This window comes from Aulostomus chinensis, chromosome 19, assembly GCF_037954235.1.
Source record: "Aulostomus chinensis isolate RoL2024-O1b breed Wild chromosome 19, RoL_Achi_v1.0, whole genome shotgun sequence".
Lineage (NCBI taxonomy): Eukaryota > Metazoa > Chordata > Actinopteri > Syngnathiformes > Aulostomidae > Aulostomus > Aulostomus chinensis.
The window spans coordinates 18,844,700-18,871,871 of record NC_141338.1 but is presented as its reverse complement, the minus strand read 5'-3'; the positions used below and the strand labels follow the sequence as shown (position 1 = coordinate 18,871,871).

General features: G+C 44.9%; 1 protein-coding gene across 1 annotated transcript; it reads left to right on the top strand.

Moving 5' to 3' along the window:
* Positions 1–27,172, top strand: man1b1a (mannosidase, alpha, class 1B, member 1a). The gene is made up of 14 exons (XM_086187459.1): positions 1–277; positions 1,344–1,481; positions 6,470–6,578; positions 11,645–11,850; positions 12,244–12,380; positions 12,572–12,690; positions 13,239–13,430; positions 13,524–13,672; positions 13,898–14,086; positions 14,861–15,051; positions 15,255–15,375; positions 15,582–15,776; positions 20,786–20,917; positions 22,143–27,172. The coding sequence occupies exons 2-14, from the start codon at positions 1,380–1,382 to the stop codon at positions 22,350–22,352; spliced, it is 2,052 nt and encodes a 683-aa protein (XP_086043585.1). The 5' UTR covers positions 1–277; positions 1,344–1,379; the 3' UTR covers positions 22,353–27,172.

Sequence of the window (27,172 nt, the reverse complement as noted above, 5' to 3'; positions counted from 1 at the left end):
TGCTTTTCCGCTTCTCTCCCAGTAGTCAGTTGCCGTCCCCCTCCTCATTTACGCGATGCGGTGACGTTTCTCGCAGCCAAACTTCGTGGACACCTCATGCAAGTGCCAGTGTGGTGTTGTGTGACAGTCGGAAGACTATAATTGTGGCACAAGTGGTGTCACCGCTCCTTGTCGTCGGCGGAGACACGGGCTCTGGAGGCTCTTAGCTAGCGAACAGCTGGACTGGTTAGCTTCCTGGAGAACAACGTCGATGTGAGACAGCCCACCAGGAACAACGGTGATTTTTAACCTAATTATATCATTCTGAGGCGATTCAGTTGCACGTCATCGATGTGTGGAAGTCATGGGTGAGCAGTAAACCCAGCCGTTAGCATAGATCGCTCCGAGCTGTAACTGATTAACAGAGAAGCATATTCTGCGAATGTATGAATAATGAGAAAAAAAAGACACAGCTTTACATTATAATAGTTGATATAGTCAAAGGTGTTGGATGTGGGTACATCCCTGTGGCAGCCAGCTAAGACGGCAGCCTCCATTGTGCCTGAGGATGAAGGAGTCTGCCATATTTATTAAAACATGCCATAAGTGACATTTTACTTGCGTACAGATTCATTCGCAAAAGCTCAGCACAGTCAACGAATTGCATGCGTAACATACAACCAGCCATGCAGGGGGATGTACCACACGTTACTGGGTTGAAGCAAGTGGAAGTGCGGCTGCGTTTAGTAGCCTCTTGACATGACGTCATAGCCAGGTTAGAAACAGGTGAAATAAACAACATGAATCGTGACCCTATGGCATTTAGGGCTCTGGTATGTCACAGACAGGCTCCCTGTGACGGCTGGGGTTCTCTAAATGGACTGGGCTCATAACTGATCAAGTGCACGTGTTTGTTCTGTAGTGACGTGTTAAGCTGGCAGGAGTAAGTATAAATGCTCTATCAAACCCAGTCCAGTTTTTATTTTGTTCCTTGAAATGTTAGATTTTCAAATTTGCTACGTATGAGAGACAAAAGGGGGAAAAAAATATTAGTAATCAAAATTTCAAGCGCTGTTAAACGTGGATTTTGCCATTGTGATAGTTTGACTTGCTTTGTAATTTGTTAATCATTCCAAAAATACATTAGTTTGTTTGAATTTTGACATTGTTTGCTCAAACATTTTCAAATTCCAGTTGTTGTTGGCTCCCCTTCTTGATTCTACACTTGTGAGTGTTCAGTAAAGAACACATTATCACAGTGATAACTCCTTGAATAACTAGATTATGCTTATTTTTGGAAGTAGTAATAGTTTTGCTAACTGTTGGTTTGTTTTTGTTTTTTTTTTGTACTGTCCTGAATGCAGCTTCTATGACCTTCAACTTTCCGCCTGGGTCAGAATATGTATCCACCTTCCAGAATGGACTTTATCTCGCTGACACTCAGTGACCCACACAGTCGCACTTACAACAACGGCAAACACCGCAGACAGTCCTGCTGGAGGGTGAGTCGTCCCGTGACAGGATCAACTTTTACCATTCTCACACACAAGCCCCTGGTCCGCTCTGAGGTCACAGCTAAGAAACAGTATGGTCGTTATACTTGCTGTTGGTTGGTCGGGGAAGACCTGTTGTAGAAGTCGTCCATCCACTCTTATGTACCAGCGCCGGAGAAACGTTTGAACCATTTTTCTTGCTTGTAAGCCAGTCGCCGTGGGCGTTGATTAGCCCAGGATGCGGTGAGGGCTTCCTTCCAAAATAATGTGGTGTAGGAGGGAGTACACGGGTCAGAAGATATCAAATCTGAATGCATGCGTTTATGCGTCTTTTATAATGGCTGTGTTGGTGGCGGTTGCTAATAAGTGGATAAATGAGACTGAGGTTGTCAAGGGCAAAGGTTGTCACGGACACTGGAGGTCATGACGCTAAAAACAAAAGCATGACGTCAGTGTTGTTCTGCCGTCAGTTGCATTGATGCCTATGAGCGGTGTTCATTTGAGGAGATTATCTTGCTGAATAAAACCTGCAAGTTTGACGAAGAGCTTATATTCTGCAGTTGTTGTAAATCTTTTGTAAGGATCCCATTGGTTGTTGGTGGAGGCAGCCTGTGGTGATGCTGACCTCCAGGTTGGCCTACAAAAATACACCACCCCTTTGGCACTCTGTACCATTGAGGGAAAATGTGGTTTGAAAACTTGTTTTATGTTCAGTTCATTGTGTGTTTTTTAAAATTTCATTCATTTTATTTTTTTTACAACTACTAACAAAAATACCTGCCCCATTTTTTTTTTACAGTGCACATCTTCAGAACGTATTTCATGTAGCGAGGGAGGGTTGGAAAAAGCCAGCATGCAAAAAGCTAACTGGTACAGAAGATTTCTGCCTGCTGAACTTCTGTATTCTCACCGTGTATTTGCAATATGGCCGCCAGGGACGGCGGCTTCGCTTTTGATGCATCATGACCTCTGCAAAAAGATGTCAGCTTTAAGCATCCAGCTGCTCGCTTATTTTACATTTACGTTGATGTCACTGAGACAGTTTATCTCTCTCTGAGTGAAACGTGTCTCTCTTTGAGACAAACTGATTAATGGGTTTCAGTCCCCTTTGTTGTGCGGCTGCATGATTTCTCACATGCTTTAGATAAAAGGATCCCCTGAGGAAAGTGAGTCTGATCACTTCAGTGAGTTTTCTGTTCATCTCCCTCCTCTCTGTCTCTCTTATCACATTTTCTGAAATCGTTTCTCTCATCATGAGTCCTCCTCAGCTCCTTTGATAGTCAGATACTCATGTTTCATCATCATACTCAGGCTCTCATCATTTCATTTCTCTCTCTCTCTCTCTCTCTATTCATTACTTTTCTGTTACCTGCTCAAGGGACTTACCATCAGTGCTTCTTTGTTTACCTACTTGTATGACCGGTCTTACCACCTCATGAGACTTCCTTAGTTACAGTGGTGTAACGCAGTTTCAACAGCTCCAAGTTAAGATATTAGATGGGAATTTGTATGTTTCTGTGTGGGCTTTGGATGGCAATGATCCGTGCAATTGTGCCACTTACACGTGTTGAGGCGTCAGAAATGTCTGAAAAGTTAACATGTTTCCAAGTGGTCATAGAATAAACATGACATGTTCTGCATAACATAGGTTGAACTTCTATTATCATTTTACATTATTGATTATATATACACGTTTATGCATTACATTTAATGTCTCCCTGCTGCCTGGCAATCATTACAAGAGTAAATGAACAATAAGTTGTTAATTCAACAACAGAAGACAGCTGATGATCGCTGCAGTTAAGTGGGGAAAAATTGATACATCTGTCAGTTATCGGCCAAACAAATTGCAATTTATCAGCAGATCAGTTAAAAAAAAAAGAAAAGATTCCAGTTTGGTGCATCCCTATTTGGTTTGTATGTGGTGGAACAGCCAGAGCTGTAAAGTCGTCACCATGTTCTGTTATCGTACAGCAAAACAGAGGACACGCAACCTCACTGGTAAAAGAAACAAAGCAAAAAAGCGAAACAAGAATTTGTCTCCTCGCCTCAACCTCACTCATCTTACAGTGTCTGCAGACTCCACGGTGACGGTTGACGGGACTCGATGTAGACACCAAAGCTGAGCTCTTTCCGCTCCCTTTTGGTTTGATCTGCCACCTCTGATGCTGTGCAGGGCTGTTCCAGCAGGGGTGTGTCAGGAGATGTGCATTGTTCCTGCCCATGGATACAAGCAGCATCGATGTCACCACTGTGTCCTGGTGCATGGAACACTTTGGTTTTCACTCACCTTTAGAGCTGACCACTCTTGACCTGATCACGCAGGATGCACGTTACTGCTGCATCTGAACTGGGCTGATATGGAGCAACCGTGGCGGGATTTTTTTCACACCATCATTTGGATGATTATTATCACCTGAATTTTTTTGGAGAGTATCTTTGTTTTACAAATGTAATGCTAATGTCAGTGCTGGCATAGACCTCTAAATTTGGCTTTAGACTCCTTAATGTGGTCTAAACGGAGGAGTGTTGGAAGCAGGGGTTCGGACCTAGACAAAGACTTAAGTCGAAATACGTCGGTCCTCTCTGTTGCCCTGCCTTTGTAAATAAATCTTACATATATTGGTTCAGAGTGCCTCAGTTTCCTCTTTTTTCCTAAATTTGGCCTATTTGACAAATTAAGAGTAGACATAGGACCAAGGGCTCGGATGAGGCTTCAAGAAAATCCGATGATTTTGATTCAGTTAGCTTTGTCGTTTCCTTTTCACAAAGACAAACCAACATGGTCGACTCACTTGAAAGAAATTCCTCCTCTGCCCAAGATGAATTCAGGTGCCAAACCCGTGCTGTCATTGACTAATCTGTAAAACATTATTTCTTCAGTATATCAGCAGACGTTTCCCCTATAAAAGCAGCTTTATAGCAGGGAAGTCAGCCTGGGCTGGAACTCCCTTGTACCTGTGGGTCGTCAAATTTGATCGTGCTTTATGGCTATTGAGAAAACAATTCTCTTTAAATGATGTCCTGTGTTGGGTTCACTGGCCCAGTGTTTGCCCCCTCACACGAGAAAAGGAGCTTCTCATGGTGTTTATCCTTCCCTCGTCGGTTTCCTTCATTTCATGTCAAATAATTTGCATGTTAGGCAGCAGCTCTGTGTCCTTTGGTAGGTGCTGTCCTGAGTGTCCTGGCCTTCAGGCAAGTGCAGAGGAGAAAATGGAAAAACTGCCTGCATTGTTCATTGTGCATTTTATTGAAAGTGCAGTTACATTGTTGGTAGCATGCTAAGGTGGTGGAGGGTGAAAGAGGAATACAGGCTCGCATTTACAGCAGGGCGTTCTCCGAAAAACGCATGAAATGACCACCACCGCCTCTGTACGCGGCAGATGGTACTGGTGGTGCACGGATGTCACGCTAATGGAAAATCAGTCGGGGTCCTTTGGTGGTGGGCACACGTTTCCTGGTTCAGCAACGACCCACGATGGGTGGCGGCTGCTGTTGCTGAAACACTGTAGAGCCCACATCAGGGGGCAGGTTGGGTGATGGTGGTTGTACTGGACAGTCAGGTTAGAGTCCTCTTTATTACAGTGGTTAGCATTCAGCTAAACCACCATGTTTTTCCATACCAAAGTCTGCATTTCTTTGCAGTGCTGAAACAGAGATTAGTCCTGTTTGAGTCCCCCAACTTGGACTGAGTTGTTTGTGCCTAAATGCAACCAGACTTTTAACTGTACTGGCATATTATGAAAAATAATATTAGGTTTTGTGTGAATACAAGAAGTGAGTAATTCATTAGTTGATTCAAAAATATTTCCTAACTTTTCTCACTGTCATCACCAAGTGGAGCCCAGTTCTCTTTAGACCGAGTTGTCTCAATTCTATAGAGTTTCAGATGATGTCGTGTCATTCGATCCAACATCTAAGGAGCGAGGAGTTAATCTCCCAGCTTATTGTTTATGTTGTCGAACAGCTTTGAGTGGAAAACACCGACCTGCTAAAGAGTTGAATGAGACAAATTTAGTAAACTGGTTTATCAGTTCATGTTTTCAGCGTGTGAAAATGACAGAGCTGAAAACTACAACAGAGGATGTGTCATAAATGGATTTTAATTGATGCCTCAAAAAGTATCAACGTAAAGGAATTTTGTAAAAAAGTACCTGAATAGAACAGTTTCACCCCACTCAAGGCATCAGAACTTACCTACAGAAACCTGTTACAATGTAAAATGAAGGTCAGTATTGCAGTCCTAATGGGACACTAGACCGGATTTCATTTGCTCTAAAAGTCTGATGAAAAAGGGCAAATTCACTTTCCCTTCAAAGGATGCCAGCAAATGTAATAAATCACAATATCGTCTTGCAATTCTGAGTGCATCATAGGGTTGGAGAGCCTCAGTCTGAGTATACTGGTAAAACTAAATATATTCAGACGAGATGCACCTCAGGGCCTGATGAACGATGTGTTCTTGCAGTAGTGGTAAATGGACTACATTGACTGAATGAATCAAGAGGCCCCCGCCGATAAAAGTCTGTTGTGTTTTCCACGGCTGCTCACAGTTGATGGCTCAATAGTGTCATCATGTTGCACAGGTGTTAATCAGAGCAGGTAACCAAGCGCTGCCTCTCCCCAGAGGGACCCCAGCCCTGTTTGTCCCTCCCTCTGCACTATGGTGCTCAGCTGTTTGTCACTGGGCCGAACACATCAGGTGGAGAAGGATGCTCAGTTCCTGCCGGGTAAACTGGACTTTGTTACAAACATGAAGCTCATTTTGATTTTGTGTTTTCTTTGAATCCTCTCTTGTCTGGACATTTATGTTTTGACGTGAAGTATTTTCTTTGTATTTTGGGGTCGTTTTATATCAGAATGGCTTCTCTTTTTTTATTGTGATTCTTTGTAAAAGTGGCATCAACTGATTGTTGGAAATATTTTTAAGGGATAGAGCGCGTTCTGATCTGCAAACTGGTATTTCCAGTTCTGAACTCTTGTTTATCTTCCTGCAGAAGTGGAAGCAGCTGTCTCGTCTCCAGCGCAGCCTCATCCTCTTCTTGCTGGCTCTGCTGCTCATATTTGGACTGCTCTCCTATCCCAGCCTCGCCGAGCAGTGGAGAGGTAAGCAGTCCTCTCAAATACACACCGGCCCAGGAAGTCAGTCCCTCATTCATTCTAGTTGCACATGTTGGAGCTGATGAGTTGTTGTTGTGGAGGATGGACTGCAATCAATTTAACACTGAATGAGATGCCGTGATAGTTTCCTCCGGGTTCAGATTAGGTGATTGATTGCTTCTCCACTAAATTATCAGTTTACTCCTGTCAAGACGTGCTCAACCAAACAACAAATGGGACAACAAATTACGTTGAATACTACAAATGGGCAGAGGATGCAGTGCATCAAAGTGTGCATGTGGGTTAGCGCTGCAAAATTAATGGAGTAAACCAAAAAACGCCTATTTTTATTTATACTGCACAAATGTTTCAGAAATGGCGTCTTTTTGTAAAAGACATTTTTTTGTTTGTGCTACTTATTTCTTTAAAAAGAATTCTGATAACAATAATGCACGAATTATTGTTTTTGGTGTTTTTTTTTATGTTGTTTTTTTTTTTTTTGCCATTGTCGGTTGAGAAAGCACATCCCTTGAGAACCTTGTTTACTATGTCTCAGTGGCAAATCACAATATTGTACACAGTACTTGAAGTCATGCAGCACGACTGATTTGACAGAGTACATCCACTCTGAACTAGCTAAATGTGAGAGTCTCTGTTTCTCTTCATAGCACGAGTGTTTCAGGCTGAATGGCCAATCAATTTTAAATCAAAATAGAGATTTGAGTCAACACAATGAGCCAATTGCAAAGGTTGTGATTATTCTAGGTGTGTAATTGTACAGCACAGCGTGTCTGACTTAGGGTTTTTAGCTGTGCGACACTCATGCTAACGAATAAGAGATGCCTTTGGCCACCACCAACAATTCACCAAGCTATGCAGAGTCTGCTGGAAATAGTAGAAGAATATGCTACGCTATGGGTGAAGGGTCTTCATTTCCTTGCTTTATTAAACTGTCAATTTAGTAAAGCAAGACACTTTCTCAGTGTATGACTTTGGTAATCCAGCTCTGAATGATCTGCTCCGCTCCCTGCAGCTGCTACTGGGCTGCAGCATGCAGGGAGAGAGCAGAGATGAGGCAAACGGCACTCAGAGAAAACCGCTCAAAATGAGACAAGCAAGCAGCACGTTCAGCCACAGCAACTCCTCAGGAGGTGTTCTGGTACGTTGCTGCATATCTGAATCAATCTGAGCCCAATGAAGATGGAGGTACACGCAGTAAAAGGAGCAAATATCTGTTTTTGTCATGTACACTGAGACATTGGTGACTATGAGGGATAAATCTGAAAAGAATTTGAAAGAACAATCCAAGAGCCCAATATGATGGCTAAGTGAAGCTGAAACTACACCCTGTCCTTTTTAAATGGAATGAAGTTTGTGACATGCAAGAATAAAGACAAACTCACAAATCTGATTTGTTTTATTTGTTATTTTCTATATTCTGTCTGTTTATAATTGTAACTTTTTTCATATTTTTCTTTATCAAAGAAAGTGATTGTCGCTTTCTTAAATCTTCATCTTAAATTCTCATCCTGGCATTGTTTATTGAGCAAATAAGGGTTTTATGGGATCATGGGGTAATGCACCGTCGTCCTCCGCTTTATCCGGTTGGTCAGGGTCGCGGGGGCAGCAGCCTCAGCAGGGAAGCCCAGACTGTCCTCTCCCCAGCCACTTCCACCAGCTCTTCCGGGGGAATCCCAAGGTGTTCCCAGGCCAGCCAAGAGATATAATCCCTCCAGCATGTACGGGATCGGCCTCGAGGCCTCCTCCCGGTTGGGCTTGCCTGGAACACCTCTCGGGAGGCATCCAGGAGGCTTCCTCACCAGATGCCCGAACCACCTCAACTGACTCCTCTCAACATGGAGGAGCAGCAGCTCTACTCTGAGCTCTTCCCGAATGACTGAGCTTCTCACCCTGTCTCTAAGGGAGAACCCAGCCACCCTGCAGAGGAAACTCATTTCGACCGCTTGTATTCAGGATCTTGTTCTTTCGGTCATTACCCAGAGCTCATGACCGTAGGTGAGGATTGGAACGTAGATTGACTGACTGGTAAATCGAGAGCCTCGCCTTTTGGCTAAGCTCCCTCTTCACCCCAATGGACTGGTTTAGCGCCCGTATCATTGCGGATGCCACCCCAATCTGCCTGTCAATCTCCTGCTCCATCCTACCCTCACTCATGAACAAGACCCCGAGATACTTGAACTCCTCCACCAGAGGTAAGACCTCCCCTCTGACATGGAGTGGGCAAACCACCCTTTTCAGGTTGAGGACCATGGCCTCAGACTTGGAGTTGCTGATTCTCAGCTGCTTCACATTCGGCTGCGAACTGTCCCAGCAAGAGCTGGAGGTTGTGGCCTGATGGAGCTAAGAGGACCACGTCATCCGCAAAAAGCAGAGACGACATCCTCCCACACACCAAACTAGACCCCCTCCACCACCTGCTGCACCTAGAAATTCTGTCCATAAAGGTTATTAACAGAACCGGTGTCCAAGGGCAGCCTTGGCGAAGTCCAACTCTCACCGGCAACAAGTCCGACTTCCTGCCGGCAATGCGGACCAGACTCTCGCTCCTCCGGTAGAAAGACTGAATGGCCCTTTGTAAAGGGCCATCCGGCCCATACTCCCGGAGTACCCCCCACAGGATGCTCCTGGGAACACAGTCGTAAGCCTTCTCCCAATCCACAAAGCACATGTGGACTGGTTGGGCAAACTCCCATGCCCCCTCCAGCAAGCGAGGGTGAAGAGCTGATCCACGGTTCCACGGCCAGGATGAAAACCACACTGTTCCTCTTCAATCTGAGATTCGACTATCGCCCTGACCCTCCTCTCCAGTACCCTGGTGTAGACCTTACCAGGGAGGCTGAGGAGTGTGATCCCCGATAGTTGGAACACACCCTCTGGTCCCCTTTCTTGAAGATGGGGACCACCACCCCGGTCTGCCACTCCAAAGGCACCGCCCCCGATGTCCACGCAATGTTGCAGAGACGTGTCAACCCAGACAGCCCCTCAACATCCAGAGCCTTGAGATACCCAGGGCAGATCTCATCCACCCCCGGGGCTCTGCCACCGCGGAGTTGCTTAACTGCCTCGGCGACTTCTGCCCCGGAGATTGGATGACCCCCACAGCTGCACACCGTTTGGCCTGCCGGTACCAGTCGGCTGCCTCTGGAGACCCACAGGCCAGCCATGCCTCCTTCTTCAGCCTGACAGCTCCCCTCACCTATGGTGTCCACCAGCGGGTTCGAGGATTACCGCCGCGACCGGCCCCAGCAGCCTTACGGCCACAGCTCACAGCAGCCATCTTGACAATGGCAGAGCAGAACATGGCCCATCCGGACTCAATGTCCCCCACCGCCCCCAGGATGTGGTTAAAGCTCTGCTGGAGGTGGGAGTTAAAGCTCATTCTGACTGGTTCTTCTGCCAGGCGTTCCCAACAAACCCTCACTACTCGTTTGGGCCTGCCGGGTCTGTGCGGCGTCTTCCCCTGCCACCTGATCCAACTCACCACCAGATGGTGATCAGACCGCTCAGCTCCTCTCTTCACCCGAGTGTCCAGAACATGCGGTCGCAGGTCAAATGGTACGACTATAAAATCAAACATAGACTTGCGACCTAGGATGTCCTGGTGCCACGTGCACCGGTGGGCATCCTTATGTTCCAACATGGTGGTAGTTATGGACAAACTGTGGCTTGCACAGAAGTCCAATAACTGCACACCACTCAGGTTCAGGTCAGGCCTGCCGTTCCTCCCAATCACGCCTTTCCAGGTCACGCTGTCATTGCTCACGTGAACGTTGAAGTCTCCCAGTAGGACAATAATGCACATCATATTTTAAAACTGTGACACAGTCACAGTTGAATTGAAGTTTGGAGGGGAAAAAATTCAGTGCAAATCAAATCACAACACGTGTCCAAAAAAAAATTGCAATTAGAGTTTATTCCCAAACCATTCAGCCATACTTGGGTTGAGTTAACACACTCCACAAAGTCAGCTGTCCATGAGCGCGCCCCATGAATGTGGATAAACCTTCAGAGTGGGACGGAGGAGGAGGTGACAACACATCCCAGTGTAATTGTGGAGGATTTGGTTGTTGGGAAGAGAACCCTCTGTTGCAATCTCTGTCTTTGGTTTGATTTAATGTTTTATCAGGACATCACCACCATTGTATAGTGTTGTTTTTTTTTCATTCATTTCTACATCTGTTATCCACACTGTGTGACTGTTAGACTGGCAGGATGTTTTGGGTGATAGTTGAGCAGATGCTCTCTGGATGGAAACAAAACCTGGTGTAAACGCCACGTGTGTTTCATCTGAGGCGGGACATTGATGTTGTCAAGATTTCATTACTCTGTTGTTTTGGAAGACAGTGCGGAGGATGATTTTCATATGTTACTAATATAACAGAGCAAGTTTTTTAAATTAGTCACGGCTGTGTTGCTCCATATTGATGATTTACTGCTGCAAACCCTTCCTGTTGAGGAAGGACAGTGCAGTTACTGGTGCATTTACACGTCATCTGCACTTTTACACAGGAAAACCTGTTTTACAACACATCCAGATTTATTTCCTGGAATTGGTTCTAATTGTGTGGAAATTGATTAATTAAATGGAATATTGATTGCCTATAGTTTTTTTTTTTAATGTATTAATCATTTCAGTCTTTTTTCCCCATATTAAAAATGTCAAACATTTGCCAGATCCGCACCCTTTTGTTTTTTTTCTTCCTCGTTGTAAGAGGACTTTCTTGTCAATAGTGACAGAAAGTGGTTGGTTGGTCAAAAGAATATGAACACATCGCTTTGGTCTCTGGGAACCTGGGATGTGCATTTTTGTATTTTTGTATTTTTTTTTTTTGAATGTTGTGACACTATTCAGTTTTTTAGTATTTCATAATGGTCTAAATCAAGTTTTGGCACATCTCCTAAGATACTGATGATGACTACTGGCAAACTTGTAGTTTTGCAGTGCTCTTTTCATATTGCCAGTATTATCACCACCACACGTAGTGTCCTAAACTATTGTGATGCAGTTTTTTTATATCTTTTTTGTTCCTGTATCTACTCTGTGTTTGTAGGGTTGTCTGACAGGGACGACTGGCTGGAGCTGAGTGATAGAGACTTGAGGGCTGTGCCTCCTGGTGTGAAACCTGTGTTCGGTCCAGCTGCAGCTCAGTCTCCTGCTCCAGTGGCTGGGCCACATCTGGGACCAGCTGTTGGTCCAGATGCCACAGTGGAGCCGAGAGGACCAAACATCCCCATGTTGGAAAAACCTCCCATAAAGGTCAGAGTAGTTAATATATATATATTTTTTAATTTCATTTTAAAGGCATCAGTTAAGTTAACATAACTGCCAACAATTATGGATTATATCTTAATTTGCCCTGGTTTTTGCACCATAATTATCATCTCACACAATCAAAATGACACTGCTACAAACTAACTAGGCTTTAAAAACACACACCATTATTGTGCTTCAAATGACAGCAAATCTGATAACAACCCACAGGTTTTTAGTTATGATTCTGGAACAGTCCACCTAGTGCAGCCTCCATGGTTTAGCCTCTGAGGTGTTTGTAAAGATCATTTTGAATGCCCTCATCATGTGACTCACCTTCTCCAAGAAGTGTTCATGTCTTCCCCCTGCTTCTAGTTCTAGCTGTCTGCTTGTCCACAGAAAAAGGCATTCCTGAACAAGAGAGGTCCACCAAGCCTGCAGAAAGTTGGAAATGTGTCCAACACAGTTGCTGTGGAAAGGCAAGAGGTGGTCCAAGATGAAGGAGAGGAAGAGGAAAAAGAAAAGAAGATTGTCAGGTGGGCCGGTTGGTTGATTGATTGTCTCATTTTGGAATAAACTGTTAGGAAAAACATAGGAAATGTTAAGTGCTCAGAAGATGAAAATCAAACTTGTTCCAGCTTCATCTGCAGCACGCCGTGGAGTAAGTGTCGATGCAGTCGATGTAAATGATCCAGTTCTGACAGCACTTCTGTCCTTTTTCAAGCAGCTGGCGAGGAGCGATGATTGAAGCTGATCAGGCCACAGAGGCTCTGCCCTCAGCCAATGAGAAGGAAGCTGCAGCACCCCCGGCACCAGCCAACCCTGATGATCCTGTCACTCAGGCTGGTCGGTACTGAACGTAGCTCCACCACAGCAATATTCTCACCTAACTATGAAACCTGAAACAAACGACTGTCCTATTAGCTCCAGATGCACTCAGAAAATGCTTGCATACTAACTGGCTAATTATTGTAAACATTCGATATTCTAGCATCTTGGCTTGTGCTCAAAGCACCTCTGTGTACTGCATGGCTGTGGACTCGTCTTATTCTGTTCTTCCAGTGGAAGAGAAATACAAACTGACATCCTGTTTTTGTTCCACAGAGAAACCCTTCCCCCCCCCCAAACAGATTATTTAATAGTGTTGGCCATGTCTATGTTGTTTAAAGCCTAGCACTTTTTTTTCCCCTTTAAATTTGAACATTTCTAACCAGAAGGATGAAAACCTGCTGTGCTGAGAGCTGCAGCATCAACTCTCTTCTCATGGCATACAATATTCCCTCTCCTAAAAATAATAAGAAAAAAGAGACGTGCACTGTTGTGAGAGCTTCCTGGAGCAAGCACAGACCCCTTCCACTAAAGTTTCTTATTCCTTTGTCGACGTCTGTTTGTAGTCTCTGGAGGAGCTGTGGACCGGCTGGAGGCGGTGCGGCAGGCTTTCAGACATGCTTGGAAAGGCTATAAGGACTACGCTTGGGGTCATGATGAGCTCAAGCCCATCTCCAAGTCCTTTGGCGAGTGGTTTGGATTGGGTTTGACCCTCATTGATTCTCTGGACACAATGTGGATTATGGGTTTGAAAGAAGGTAATTGCGTCTTCCCTACTGTGATGCTTTGTTGTCTGGAATGCTCAAATCTCTGTAGGTGTTGAGGTTTGTCGTGTGCGTCACTTCCCTCAGAGTTTGCAGAGGCAAAGCAATGGGTAGAGAAGGAGCTCTCCTTCAACAGGAACGTGGATGTGAATCTTTTTGAGACAACCATCCGTGTCCTGGGAGGCCTCCTGAGTGCCTACCATCTAACAGGAGACCAACTGTTCCTTGACAAATCTGTGAGTCAAGCCATAACAAGCATTCCCTCTGGGCCTTTAGTTTTACCTAAAATGAACCTGGAACAAATGAGAGTTCACATTAAAATCATTGTAAAGAACAGATTTGCCATTTGTTAGGAGCCAACAGCTGGCTTCAGTTTCGTAGATAGATTCAATAATACTTCAGTGATGGAGGACATAAAAATCATTTTCCTGTGTCATTCAGTTTGATCTCTGCACTTACAGAAAGACCTTGGCTCCAGGTTGATGCCTGCCTTCAAAACACCCTCAAAGATTCCGTTCTCAGACGTCAACATTGGGACAGGGACAGCCCACCCACCTCGATGGACATCAGACAGCACGCTGGCCGAGGTCACAAGCATTCAACTGGAATTCAGAGAGCTCAGCCGCCTCACCCAGGACCCGCTGTACCAGGTAAGGATGAGGGCCTTCATACAAGGTTCCTATGGTCATGGAAAAACCTGGGAACGTTCTGGATTATGACAGCGTCGATTCTCAGGCCTGAGAAGTGTTTGAAAAACGAATGAGTACAGAACATTTTGGTAAAATCAAGGAAAGGTGAAAAAATAATTCTTTTTAATTGATTTTGATATTTAATTTGATACATGATATAAACACTGGTAATTGTTGACTGTCTTTATTTTACATGTGTAAACCGGCATGTCAATGATTATGTGGCAATAAAAAAGTTGTCCTCAAAGGTGTAGAGATTTTACGGAAATGTATTAGTGAAAATGTGTATGAGCCTGGTTCCTAACTGTCAGTCCTGCTGTCGGATGTCTCAACCCAGATGAAATATTCCAGGAAGGTTCAGTTTTGTTAAACTGAGCTATTAACCAGTGCTCTCAGGACTTGTGCGATCACTGGAAGTGACAAGGACGAGCATCCCTTCAATCCATCATGTTGTCAGTTTATGAGTAATTCCAAAAATTAGAGCGTGTCCCTGAAGATGGTTAGATCATTCTGTCACTGAAGTGTCACATTGCTAATCATTTTCCAATGAGATTCCGCATCGATATTTTTGAAAAAATATTATCCCACCCACCTCCTATAAGTGAAGCTAGTGGACTCATTATTGCTCATTTTAGCATCAGTGTCAGCTCTTTCTTTTTCTCTCTCTCTTGCGCTTGCTCTCTCTTTCTCTCGCTCTCTCTTTCTCTCTCTGTCTCTCATGTTCAATCCTTCCAGGACGTTGTAAATGAGGTAATGAAGCTGGTCCACAAGCTGCCCGGCAAGCACGATGGCCTGGTGCCCATGTTCATCAACACCAACAGTGGCCAGTTCACCCACAAAGGAGTCTTCACGCTCGGTGCCAGGGCAGACAGCTACTACGAGTACCTGCTCAAACAGTGGATCCAGGGAGGCAAGATAGAAGACGAGTAATTACAACATTCACCTTTCTGACTCACTGTTCTTGGACTGGAAAAGCTGCATCAGCAGATACACGGAAGAGTGAATTTCAGATTAAAGCTGAATCAGAATGTTTCTTTATAAATAATGAGACATATTTTGAGCAGCCCAGGCTTGAAATAAATCACCACAGATTGAACAATACTCATGGCTTGTGTTTGTCTCTGTCCAGGCTCCTAGAGGACTACATTCAGGCAGTGGATGGAGTGAAAAAACACCTTGTGAGACAGACGGGACCCAGCAGTTTGACCTTCATTGGAGAGCTGTCACATAACCGCTTCAACCCCAAAATGGTAGGGATGCTCCCAACGGCCCCCTTTTTATTCAAGGACCTACAGAAAACCTCAAAACTATCTTAGAGCTTGTACTTTATGTACGTTTCGAAACCCTCCATCCAGACACCTTGACCATCTTGTTGAGTCAGCAGCTACGCAGATTCTTATCTGCCCGTCAAATCGAATCTGTCTCAGCGCTCATCATTTCCTCTCACTCTCATTAGGACCACCTGGTGTGCTTCCTGCCAGGAACCTTGGCTCTGGGGGCACACAACGGCCTCCCGGGGGACCACATGGATCTGGCAGTGCAGCTGATGGAGACCTGTCATCAGATGTACACTCAAATGGAGACTGGACTCAGCCCGGAGATCGCACATTTCAGCCTGCAGGCTAGTGACGGCCGGGATGTGGTTGTCAAGGTGAGACTTGGAGCAGACAGGTGGAGTTTGATCGTCTTTTAGGTGTGAACATGGACCATAGGTGACCGTAAATATGCAGACTTAGTGAAATATTTCCCAAAGAGGCTTAAGTGAGCAGGTCTGAGCACTTTAAGAAAATTGAATTACTGTTTGACCTTCAACAGTTGTAAAAAAAATGATTATGGATTCCATTTTTCAGTGACGCTCTCCTTCTTACGTTATAAATGCAGGGCCTCCTAACATGACACCGGTGTAGGGCTACAGCTATCGATTCTTTTAGTAATCTATCAGTTATTCTGCCGATTAATTGAGTAATCGAATAAGAAGTATTGCCCATTCTGCCATTTTTAAAATTACGTTACTTTGCTTTATCTATCAATGGTACTACACAAAACAGAAAATAAGACAAGTCTATTAAATGGACAAGTATGAAATGCTAATGTAAAAGTACTAAGTAAAGTAACTTTACTTTGACTGTACTTTTACTGTTTTTACTGAAGTACAAACAGGGTCCTACAGGGGATCGGTTCACCGACAGGCCACCTTTTTCTCCTCCTGTGAGTTTGTGTCTCTATTAAGTAATCAAAGAACACCAATAACAGAGCCATTCAAGTACAACAGAGGCAATAAAAATGGTGATTTTTCAAAAAAATGGAACAATTACATGTAATATTTTTAACTGTAATCAGGTATTTTTACATTGTGGTATTAATGCTTTTACTTAAGGATCTGAGTTCTTCTCCCATCACAACAGGTCAGGGATCAGTGACTCTGTGGCTCAGTAAATACTGTTTTATTTATGGCGGCCTGCCACATTAAAACACCCGCACCACAACATCATTTTCTATTTTTGGAGACTCCCACCTTTCTCCATCTGTCTAGACTCTCTATTTGCACAACTCTCGGGAGATTTGTGTCCGTTGTTTCTGCTAAAATAATCAAACTCACCCGATCTTTCGCGGGTCTCGGGTTGCCTTCTAGACTCGACCCTCTCTGTCTTTCTGTCAAAGTCATGACAGCAGACGGCTGTGGACAGCGTGACGTTACACTCTGAGGGTTTCACACACACAGACTTTGTTTGTGCAGACGCTCAGGTTTTGGCATGAGTGTTTTTTTTCATCGGTTGATGGCATCCGCTACTGATCAGTGATCAGTCTGGCCTCCTCTCCTCCCTCCCCTGTCACTCTGCTCTGAGGAGGTCTGACAGTTTCTGACAGCGAGACACCGACTCTCTTGTTTAGTGTAAAGGCCTCCTATGTGTCTGTTCAGTCTTATAAGTTCACCTGGTTGGTATTGATGTCATTCACCTTCACGCTAGTTTCCGCTGTTTTAATAAACTCCATCATCAACAACAAGACTGAAAACTGATGAGGGTGAATTTAGACATGGAAACCACAAATAAACACGAGTTGGGTTTTGGAGCGGCTTTGTAAAACATCCTGCTGATGAAGAAAGTCACCAGATCAGACACAGACAGGGTGAGAGGAACGCACTGACCTCCTCTGTGTGTGTGTGTGTTCTGATATGAACACTAAACTTATCAGGACCCCTAGTCCTCATGGGGACCAAAGACCTGTCCTAATGCGGCAGAACTTAATTTATGAACACCTGGTCAAAGGTAGACTGAAGGTGTTAACTGCAGTTAGCTTGAGGTTGAGGTCGGGCATCAATCTGTTAGGGTTAGGATTAAGATTAGGGCTTGGGTTAGGATATTCACATGAATGGAAGTCAGTGGAATGTCCCAAAAAGGATAGCTATGCAGACCTGTGTGTGTTTGTGTGTACTACATGTGCGTGTATGGAAGAACTGCACTGACGCTGCAGCTGTGTGATAATAAATTATATCAAAAATTAAGCTCATCAATACTCTGGTCTTAAATAATTCAGCCATTTGATACTGAATTTCAGTACAGTGCAGATTAAAACAAGGCCCGAGTTTTTTATTTATGTTTTTCTAAATTCAAATAATCATGTTTGGGTACATAGACTGGATAAGATGAATGGACAGAGCCTCCCAGACTGAACTGCAGGAGGAGTGTGAAGCTGCTTTCTTCCTAATGGCCAACAGGGGGCAATGTCAGTCATCAAAGAGTGATTGTCTAGAAGTCTCCACCATGCTACTTCTGGTTTCAGTCACTACTTTCAAGTCTTAATCAATACAAATACAAATACTAAATTATGATCCATTTTAGATTGGAAGGGGGGGGGCTTTGGGATGTTGCTAGTTTTTAATTGACAAGTCAGTAACAGAATAACCTGTCTGTGTCTGATTAAGATCCATCTCTCGCTCTTCTGCAGCTCAACCATTTTTCCTGAATTCAACCAAGATGGCTACATCCACAAAAGAACAAGTGACCTACCTATAGCCGATGATGTAGAAACACTGCGGTGCTTTTAGTTCCTTGCTGTTGTGTCATCTGCAGTAGTAGAGAAGACCTCCTGACCCTCCCCAGCACTCATTACATTTTTCATTAACAATCTTTACAATTCTACAATTTCATTTGGCAGACGCTTTTGTCCGAAGCGACGTACAACACAAGCCAGAATTTAGACTGGAGGGAAAGCCTTAGTAAGTGCGACAAAGTGCTTCAAGTTCAATTGGCCACAGGTGCCTTTTTTTTTTGTTTGTTTCTTTTTTTTTTCTTAATATATTTTAACCACAACCACTAATTCAACCTTAACAATATCTTTCAACATTCAACACATTCAATATTCAACACTGTCAGTGCCAAGTATTCACTCAGAGCCGTGTCTTAAACCCTCTGACTCGTTCTACCCCTGAGGACAAAGAGGACAAGGGTCAGATTTAAGTGGCTAGGTGTTCCCTGAACAGCTGAATCCTCAAACGTCTCTTAAAAGTAGAAAGGGACTCTGGGGATCGTATGGAGTTGGGAAGGTCATTCCACCCTTTAGGAACAACAGAGGAGAAGAGCCTGGCTAGAGATTTAGAGCCATGCTGGGCTGGGAGCACCAGGAGTCTCCCACAGGAAGAACATAGCAGACAAGAGGGAGTGTAGACCTGGATGAGGGATTCCAGGTAGGCAGGAGACGTTCTTGTCACTGTTTTGTAAGCCAGAAGAAGAGCTTTGAATTTGATTCCAGCTGCTACTGGAGGCCAGTGAAGAGACGTTAACAGCAAGGTGACGTGCAGTTTTGGGCAAGTTAAAGACCAGATGTGCTGCTGCATTCTGGATCGTCTACAGAGTTTTAAATGTACACGCAGGGAGGCCTGCTAGGAGAGAGTTGCAGAGGTGGATGCGTGAAGTCACAAGGGCCTGTACCAGAGGCTGTGTGGCTTGTTGTGTCAGGTAGGGTCTGATCTTCCTGATGTTATGAAGGGCATAACGGCAAGACAGAACAATCAAGGCCACATGTACCTTAAAGGTCAGCTGGTCATCAATCTTGACACCCAGATTTCTGGCAGAGTTGATTTGAATCGAGCAGAACACTGATCTTTGGTTGGAGTGAGGGACACGCTGGAAAGACAGTGAGCTCAGTTTTGGACAGATTTAGTAGAAGGCAGCGTTCCTTCATCCATGTGGAGATACCAGCCAGACACGCTGATATCCGAGCTGAGACAGTTGTGTCTTCAGGTGGAAAAGACAGGAAAAGCTGAGTGTCGTCAGCATAGCAGTGGTAGGAGAAGCCACGTGAGCAGGTTGTAGCACCCAGTGAGGTGGTGTATAAGGAGAAGAGTAGGGGACCTAGCGCTGACCCCTGGGGTACCCCTGTGGATGAGCCATGTGATTCAGACACTTCTCCTCGCCATGACAATCTGAAGGTTGTACCTGTGAGGTAGGACTTGAACCACAGCAGGACAGATCCTGAGATGCAGAGTTCAGAGAGTGTGGAGAGGAGAATCTGATGGTTCACAGTGCCAAAGGCACCAGAAGGTCCAGCTGCAGTAGGACAGAGGACTGACCAGCAGCTCCGGCCAGTCGCAGTGATTCTGTGACTGACAGGAGAGCAGTTTCAGTGGAGTGGTCACTCCTAAAGCCAGATTGATAGGAGTCAATCAGGTTGTTCTGCAGATGCTCAGAAACTTGATGGAAGACTGAGCGCTCCAGTATTTTGGACAGGAATGGCAGAGGTGAGACCAGCCTGTAATTTTCAACCTAGGCTGAGTTGAGATTGGGCTTTTTGAGGACAGAGTGACCCAAGCTTGCTTCAAAGCAGTGGGGGAGACACCAGTTTCCAAGGAGGACCTGACTCAGTAGATTCTTGGGATTTACGCCACTTTCTTTCTGCTGCCCTGAGTCCTGCTGTCTGTTCTCTAAGAACTTCAGAGAACCGTGGGCTTGGTGGATTTTTCTTGGCTGGTTTAGACACTAGGGGGCAGAGTTTGTCCAGAGAGGATGCTAAGCACTCTACGCCCCGAGACTCAAAAACAACTCAAGCAGATATCGACTCACCTAAGCTGGCTCAACCTTCTATCTAAAATTCCAGTGCTTGTTTGACAGTCTCTGGTTTGACAAGGCAGACAATATTTGACACATATCTCTTCTGCCCTGATTCACCCTGCCAAAATTCTGGAAAAGCTGAAGAAGAAGAAAACAAATTTTAATCAGATTTGCCAAATTAAAATTAAAATAAGAGAACACCTTCATTCATGTCTGTTTTATCTGTGTTGTTTGTTGACAAATTAGTGTTGAACAGATAAACTTGGCCTCTGGCACAAGATGGTAAAAGGAACTCTGTCATCACATGGAGCTCCAGGAACTCTCGTCAACCTCAGTTCCTCTGGATTCTTCATGCTTATGCTCTTAAAAGTCGTACTTCCTCCTGTTTCCCTCCTCCCTCAGAGTGCTACGAAGGTGTTGTAGAAATGTCCGGGGCCTACATGTCTCCCATGTATTCGCACACTCTGTTTGCTCAGCTCTTCATTTTTGTTTCATCTCATCTGTAGCCTCAACTTCGGGACCACTTCGATAACTGAAGGGTAAAGTGGTGAGACAAAACCGATCGCTTTTGTTCATCTCAGTGTTTGAAGACCCGTCTTTTGTTCTCTAGCCAGCAGACAGACACAACCTGCTGAGACCAGAAACGGTGGAAAGTCTGTTCTACATGTACAGATTCACGAAGGACACCAAGTACCGGGATTGGGGCTGGGACATCCTGCAGAGCTTCGAGAAGTACACAAAGGTATTGCGCTGACAGCTGATGTCAGATCAGCTTGAGTTGACGGTTGAGCTAGTTTAAAATTTACAAAGTCAGTAAACCTTAATGCTTGTTCCAAATGGTAGTTGGCCTCAGTTTGAATTAATCAGAGTTTAAAGCATCAGTGTGAGTCTCGGTGGAACTATGAGCAGTTGTAAACAGGACTGAAGGTTCGTGAGGAATGTTCCTCCCTTCATGGACGTTTCTCCTCGCTCACTAAACCAAACTGTGGCACCACACAGCCAAGCTGTTTTGATCTCTCTTTTGTGCCGTTATTACAGTGGAGGAAAAGTGTTGTTCATATTATCTACAGGTATCACGTTCAGCTTTGTGGCAGAATTGACACAAGCTGCCTCGTCGATCTTATCCCTGCTGCTGCAGGGTTCTTAATGCCACAGGAAACCAAAGAGCAGCTAAACTGGACTGATGCGCTCGCTCTCCTCTTGGTTCTGGTTGACAGCCGAGCTGCAGAGTTAGAGCTGAAGTCTCTCTGCGGTTTTCTTAGGAGGCCAGTAAAAAGTGTGTTAAAGAAGTTTAACATGGCTGAGATGAAGGCAGTTTCTCAGCAGCTTTGCAGTTTACAGGCAGTCCCACTTTAACTGTATTTCCAATGTGGAAATAAATATTTTGTCTGCTTGTTAACGCGGGAACTGAAGCTCAGATCCAAATCGGAAAGAACACGACTTGTGACCTGAGGTTTAATCCAGGGAGTTAATTTACCCAGATTATGAAACAGCATTTCTCATTTTGTCTCTTTGATTTTATTACTGTTACACTACACGTCTCGATATTACGAGGATGCATCAGTTCTTTTTTCCTGACTGCATTACTTTTGACTAGAAGCCACAGAAATGTCTGGTGTTGCTTATCATGCAAATATGGCAGTCAAAGGAGTTCTGAGAGTTCAGAAGCCTGGAGTGAATTATGGGTCAAACTCTCACCTGTTGCCAACAGACACCATGGATCTGTGTCCTCCGTTCACTCTGAATAAGAGCAAAGTCCCCTCGTGACGATCCACTCATAACACCTTAATACAACGGTAGTCTACAGGAGAAGTCTTTAAATCGTACCCTAATTTGCTGGAAACGTCCTTAATAGCTCTTATTTTGTTTTTGGTTCCTAAATAATGGCTCAAACCTTTGTGAGTGTACATCATGGAATCGAAGTATGTCTGTATGAATCCCCTGATCTGATAGTTGCACTCCTGCAGGTCCCCGATGGCGGATACACGTCCATTAACAACGTCCGTGACCCCATGAACCTGGGTCCCCGGGACAAGATGGAGAGTTTCTTCCTGGGTGAGACATTAAAGTACTTGTACCTGCTGTTCTCTGACGACACAGAGCTGCTCAGTCTAGACAAGTACGTCTTCAACACGGAGGCCCATCCGCTCCCGATATGGCCCTCCCCGCCCAAGTGAGGTCACCACACAAGAGATATGTGTGTCAAGATCCGGCCCACAGAGTCCTGTATGAGTCAGAGACTGTTAGCGCCACTCAGACAGGCACGTCTCCCTCGCAACTGGACTGCTTTGTTAGCAGGGAAGCAGGTCCGTGCCGTCCATGTGGAGGAGTTAATTTTGGATTTCGACATTTTTATTTTTCCTAAGGAAAAGTTTGGTTTAGAGCTGATCTCTAATGTAAAAACCTGTTTGTATAAACCACTTTGGGCTTGTTAGGAACCAAGAATACAGATCACACAGGATCTTTGGTCTGTTCCAGTGTGTGTGTGTGTGTGTGTGTGCGCAGTGACTCTGATACTCCACAGACAGTAAGAGGATCTGCATTTATATTTAATAAGATGCTCTCGTTGAAGAATCACGTCCTATTTGTAAAACATCCACTGCACTTTTTCAAGTTCTGAAAGCTCCAGTACTTTTAAATCCCCGTGGGGAAACGGATCCACGGCACTTATCCAGTCTGAAGTATTCAGGAGCAGCAGACACTTGCAGCATCGGCCAGACGACAGAGTGTTCCAGATAACCAAGACCACCTCGCCATCACCAGGACGCACACTTTTTGCCAGTGGAGTTCAGTAGACTGTCTCTGTAGGGACAGGTAACCAACCCAGAATGCAGTGCAGTACAAATTATCAGTTACCATTTATGGTGCCACTGTTGCCAGTGTGAAGATGAGAGGAGGTCACGTCCGTCTGACCTGAATGTTTGACAGTGAGCAGGTCAGTCGAGGCCTCGAGGAGGGGGCGTTCCTCCTGATTCACACACTCACATTTATTGTTCCTTCATTGTTTGTAAAAAGATTTTGTCTCATGAGGGTGCACTGGGTGTCTTACAGTGCCGTATTGTACCCTGTTTTTTAGGCTTTTTTCCGATTTTCGTGACGCAATGTTTACACAAAACTCCAGGGACCTGTACTGTGACGGCAGCCCAGCAGGTCCAGGGTATCTTCAGGTTGACACAGCCAAACGGCTGCAGTCAGATAAGCAGCACCCCGACGGTGGGTATCAACTCTCCACCTCAACCTGGCGTTTCCCAGCTGGTTTTGAGCATCGTTGGTTGTTGGTGACTGATGGCCAACATGGAGAGGTGGAGGTTTTATACACCCCCCCCACCTCCCACCCCCCCCAGGAGCACGCAGATATGATGAAGAATATTAATCCATGATGCACAGCTGCTGCAGCCATGAACAGACTGTGTAAAAGTGTCACTGTTCCATCCCTGACACGAGTAGATGTGCCAATAATCACCTTTGATTACCAAGATTGAATAGGTGGTGTAGACGATGATGGATGAATCAGTACTAGCATCACTCCGTCAGCTGCTGCCTCGTCTCACAAACGCATCCACTAACTCGTAAATCTCAACTGATAATCTGTATTATTCCTAGAGGTGCTTATCAGGAGAGACAGAGAGACCCTCCCACTGTCGGTGATGTCACTGGGATGAAAGCTGACGACATTGTACCTGAGACGTGATTTGTACGTGTTTTAACCTCGCATCTTAGCTCTTAACGTGCTCCTCGGCAGCGTAAGTAGCCGCATTGATCAACTCCACTAACAAGTGAGCCATCCTCATAGTACAAAAAACCCCGAGTTGACCCTGAAGACGGCTCGCTAATCCTCTAATCCTGCTTTGGAGTACAAGCCCCTGTTGCCCCATCCATGTGTCTGATCTCAAATCAGAAGAATAACGCAGCTTTGGTGTCGGACTGTCTGGACCGGCCTCCATGTTGCTTCCTGATCTGATTCCAGTGATGGGAGATGCTTGTGTTTGTGTTACTGACCAGCTGCTCTGTAGCTCCACACATCCAGGCTGCTCCCCTGAGCCGTGTTTGGGATGAGGGCTTTTCCTGGTGTTGGAGACAGGATGTGACTATCATATGGATTGTGTGAGCAAAAGCAAGAGTGCACCATCTGAACTGGACTACTCGCGTAAATGTAAACACACTCAGTGAGTGTAACCCTTGTTTTACATGATGGAGGGTAAATGAACGGAGGCTGCCGTGCAGTTCCTCTGGTGTCTGATCCAAACAGCCCAACGTGATGGTTTCCTGCGTCAGGAACACTCTCCACACATTCATCCTCCTTCCCCAGGTGACCTATCAGAGATGAAGTTGCTGTCTTCACACTTGAAGGAGTTTGATTCACTGCTGTTGAGTATTTCCTGGCTCCTCGTCACACGTTGGAGAGCAGCTTATTTTCCTCACAGCCACACCGATAAATCAGTTCGAAGGAGAATCATGATGTAGTTGATCCGTCTGTTATTCAGTCCTTAACAGATCTGGAATTCACGTTTTCCCCACATTGAAGATGTGCGTGCGTGCGCGTGTGTGTGCGTGTGTGTGCGCGTAGTCGGGAGCTATAAACTGACTGATCCGCATCGCTGAATGTGCACTACATTTGCCAACGCTCTGCTGTGCCTAATGAAATGTGTATTGTGCTATGGCGGTTCGGTTCTGTTGTTGCGTTGCTGCTGCATCAGTGCTGTTTATTTGTGAAGTGCTCCCACTTTGATTTATGGCTCTTTCTCTCTCTGGATGGGTGACACAACAAAAAATGGTGTAAATATTTGGTGTAAATGGTTTGGACCATCTGTTGTGTCTGTGTGTCTGTTGATGACGGAGCCCTCTGCTCTCCACGCTCTGTGTCCTCATGCCAAAAATGTTTTGTTCAAAGCAGAGATGTGCTTTTCTGTTGACCTCCGTCTGAGACCCTCGGGCTTCACCTCCATGATGAAGTCAGAGTTTGACATCATCCACTGGGATGTTTACTCACTGTTTGGCCTGTGTGTTGAATGAAGTTACAGTGCCAAAGAGTAAGATACTTGATTGTGGTTCTTTCATCCTTATATTTGTGTACAGTGAAATGGTGATTTCGGGGTGTGTGTGTGTGTGTGTGTGTGTGCGTGTGTGCGCAGGCGGGTAAATATCCTCATTAAGTGACATTTTAAAGAGCCTCGTGTCATGTAAGAGCATCTGTTCTACTACATTAACACTGTACCATGGCTAATTAAACTCATCTTAATTCCTGCAGTGTAAGAAACGATAATTAAATGACGAATTCATGACCTGTGACCCGGATGGACGCAGCTCACCAGGAATGTTGACGTGACGCACCTGCCAAGCGTCACCAGGTCATTTCTTGTCTCCACGTCTAGGCCATGGGACTTCAGTAAGAACCGTCCAAAATTATTCCGCCGTGATAACGGGCCTAGCCTGAAGTGTGTGGGCTGAAATACTGTCTAGATACACACCAAAAAAAAAATTCTAAAAAGTAGACCCTCAGAGACATTTTGTGATTTCTAAAACCTGTCTTCAAATACGAAGACGAATGGCAAAAGAACAGCCTTTTAAGACGTTTAAGCGGTTCTCAAAGAAGGAAATTGCACCTGGACTAAACCTCCAAATTGACTGAATGTATTGACAGATGGTCTTTTGTGAAATTTACCAATGTGGCTCTTTTTATAATTGCTAAGCATTTCTGTCAGTTCACATGTATTTTCTGTTTTGTTGTGGGGGTGGAGGGTGTTTCATACGCACATGTCACAGAGATGATATCGAACGTAAATTAGCCCCTCAGAGGGGAAGCACGTTAAACACAGCGCCGTCCCGTCAGCGCATCACCGTCCAAAAATCAGCTGTTCCACGCCTCAACTCGTAACCATCTGATCACATCCACCAGTGTAATATGCTCTTCCTAATAGCACCACAGTTAAATCTGCCTGCGACCTTTCACCCTTCAGTTGAAACGGACGGCCATTGGATGGCCAAGTTTCTCTGACAGAAACTCTCTGGGCTCCTGGGGAAGACGCAGATACTTCCCAAGTATCAATTGAATAGCTTTGCATATCTTCAAACTGCTGGAGAGAACTTTCTCAAACCGTAGACGGCTACACGGGGCTCTGTAGTGAGAGTACAGCAGGGGGACAGTGTGTGTGTGTGTGTGTTTGTCGTGGGATTAACTCAAAATAAACCTGTGTGTGTGTGTGTGTGTGTGTGTGTGTGATGGAAATGAGGGAGCGTGTCACCTTGTGTCGTGGAGCTCTGACACAGAACACTCAGGGTTAGGATCCACATCCGTTTCCCTGGATTTGTTGACCATAAGCAGAATTATCAGCTCCCAGAGACGCTTTTGAAACAAATGTGGTGCATTTGTCTAAGTGGGCAGTGCTTTTAATGAAATTGTAATCATACAGTAGTAAATAACGAACTCTAGAGGTTTAATTAGAGGCGTTTTGCCTGTTTCCACAGATCATGATGATAATGTGATTACTACAGAGTTGAAGCCATAGCAGCCTGTTTAACATGGGTGTGATCAGGGAGATTTCTGTTCCTGTTCCTGTGACGCTGCGCGATAAGCAAAAAGACCCCGATCAATAATGTTTTCCATGATGTGATCAATGAATCGAGCCATGCTAGGAAGAAAAAAAAAATATCTTTACACGGCAATCAATGTTCTCCCTTGTAAAATAGCCAGTACGGTGGCCTTCAAGTCCATAAATCTTCTGCATATGTTCAAGACAAGCTGACATATTAAAGATTATTTTAATGTAGCAAATTATTTATGTTCCACTCGAGACACTTTTCAGACTTGAGCTGTTTTGTAATGGAATTTTCCATCATCAGTTGTTGCGGGTGTTTGTCTCAGCTGTGTGTCGACTCTGCGCCCACTGTACCGATGACTCATCCTGCACTTTGTAACTCAAGTTGTGGCTTTTTGCATCTTTTTTTTCGTCTGCCAGTTACATTTTTGTAAAAAAAATAAATAAATAAATAAAGGTTT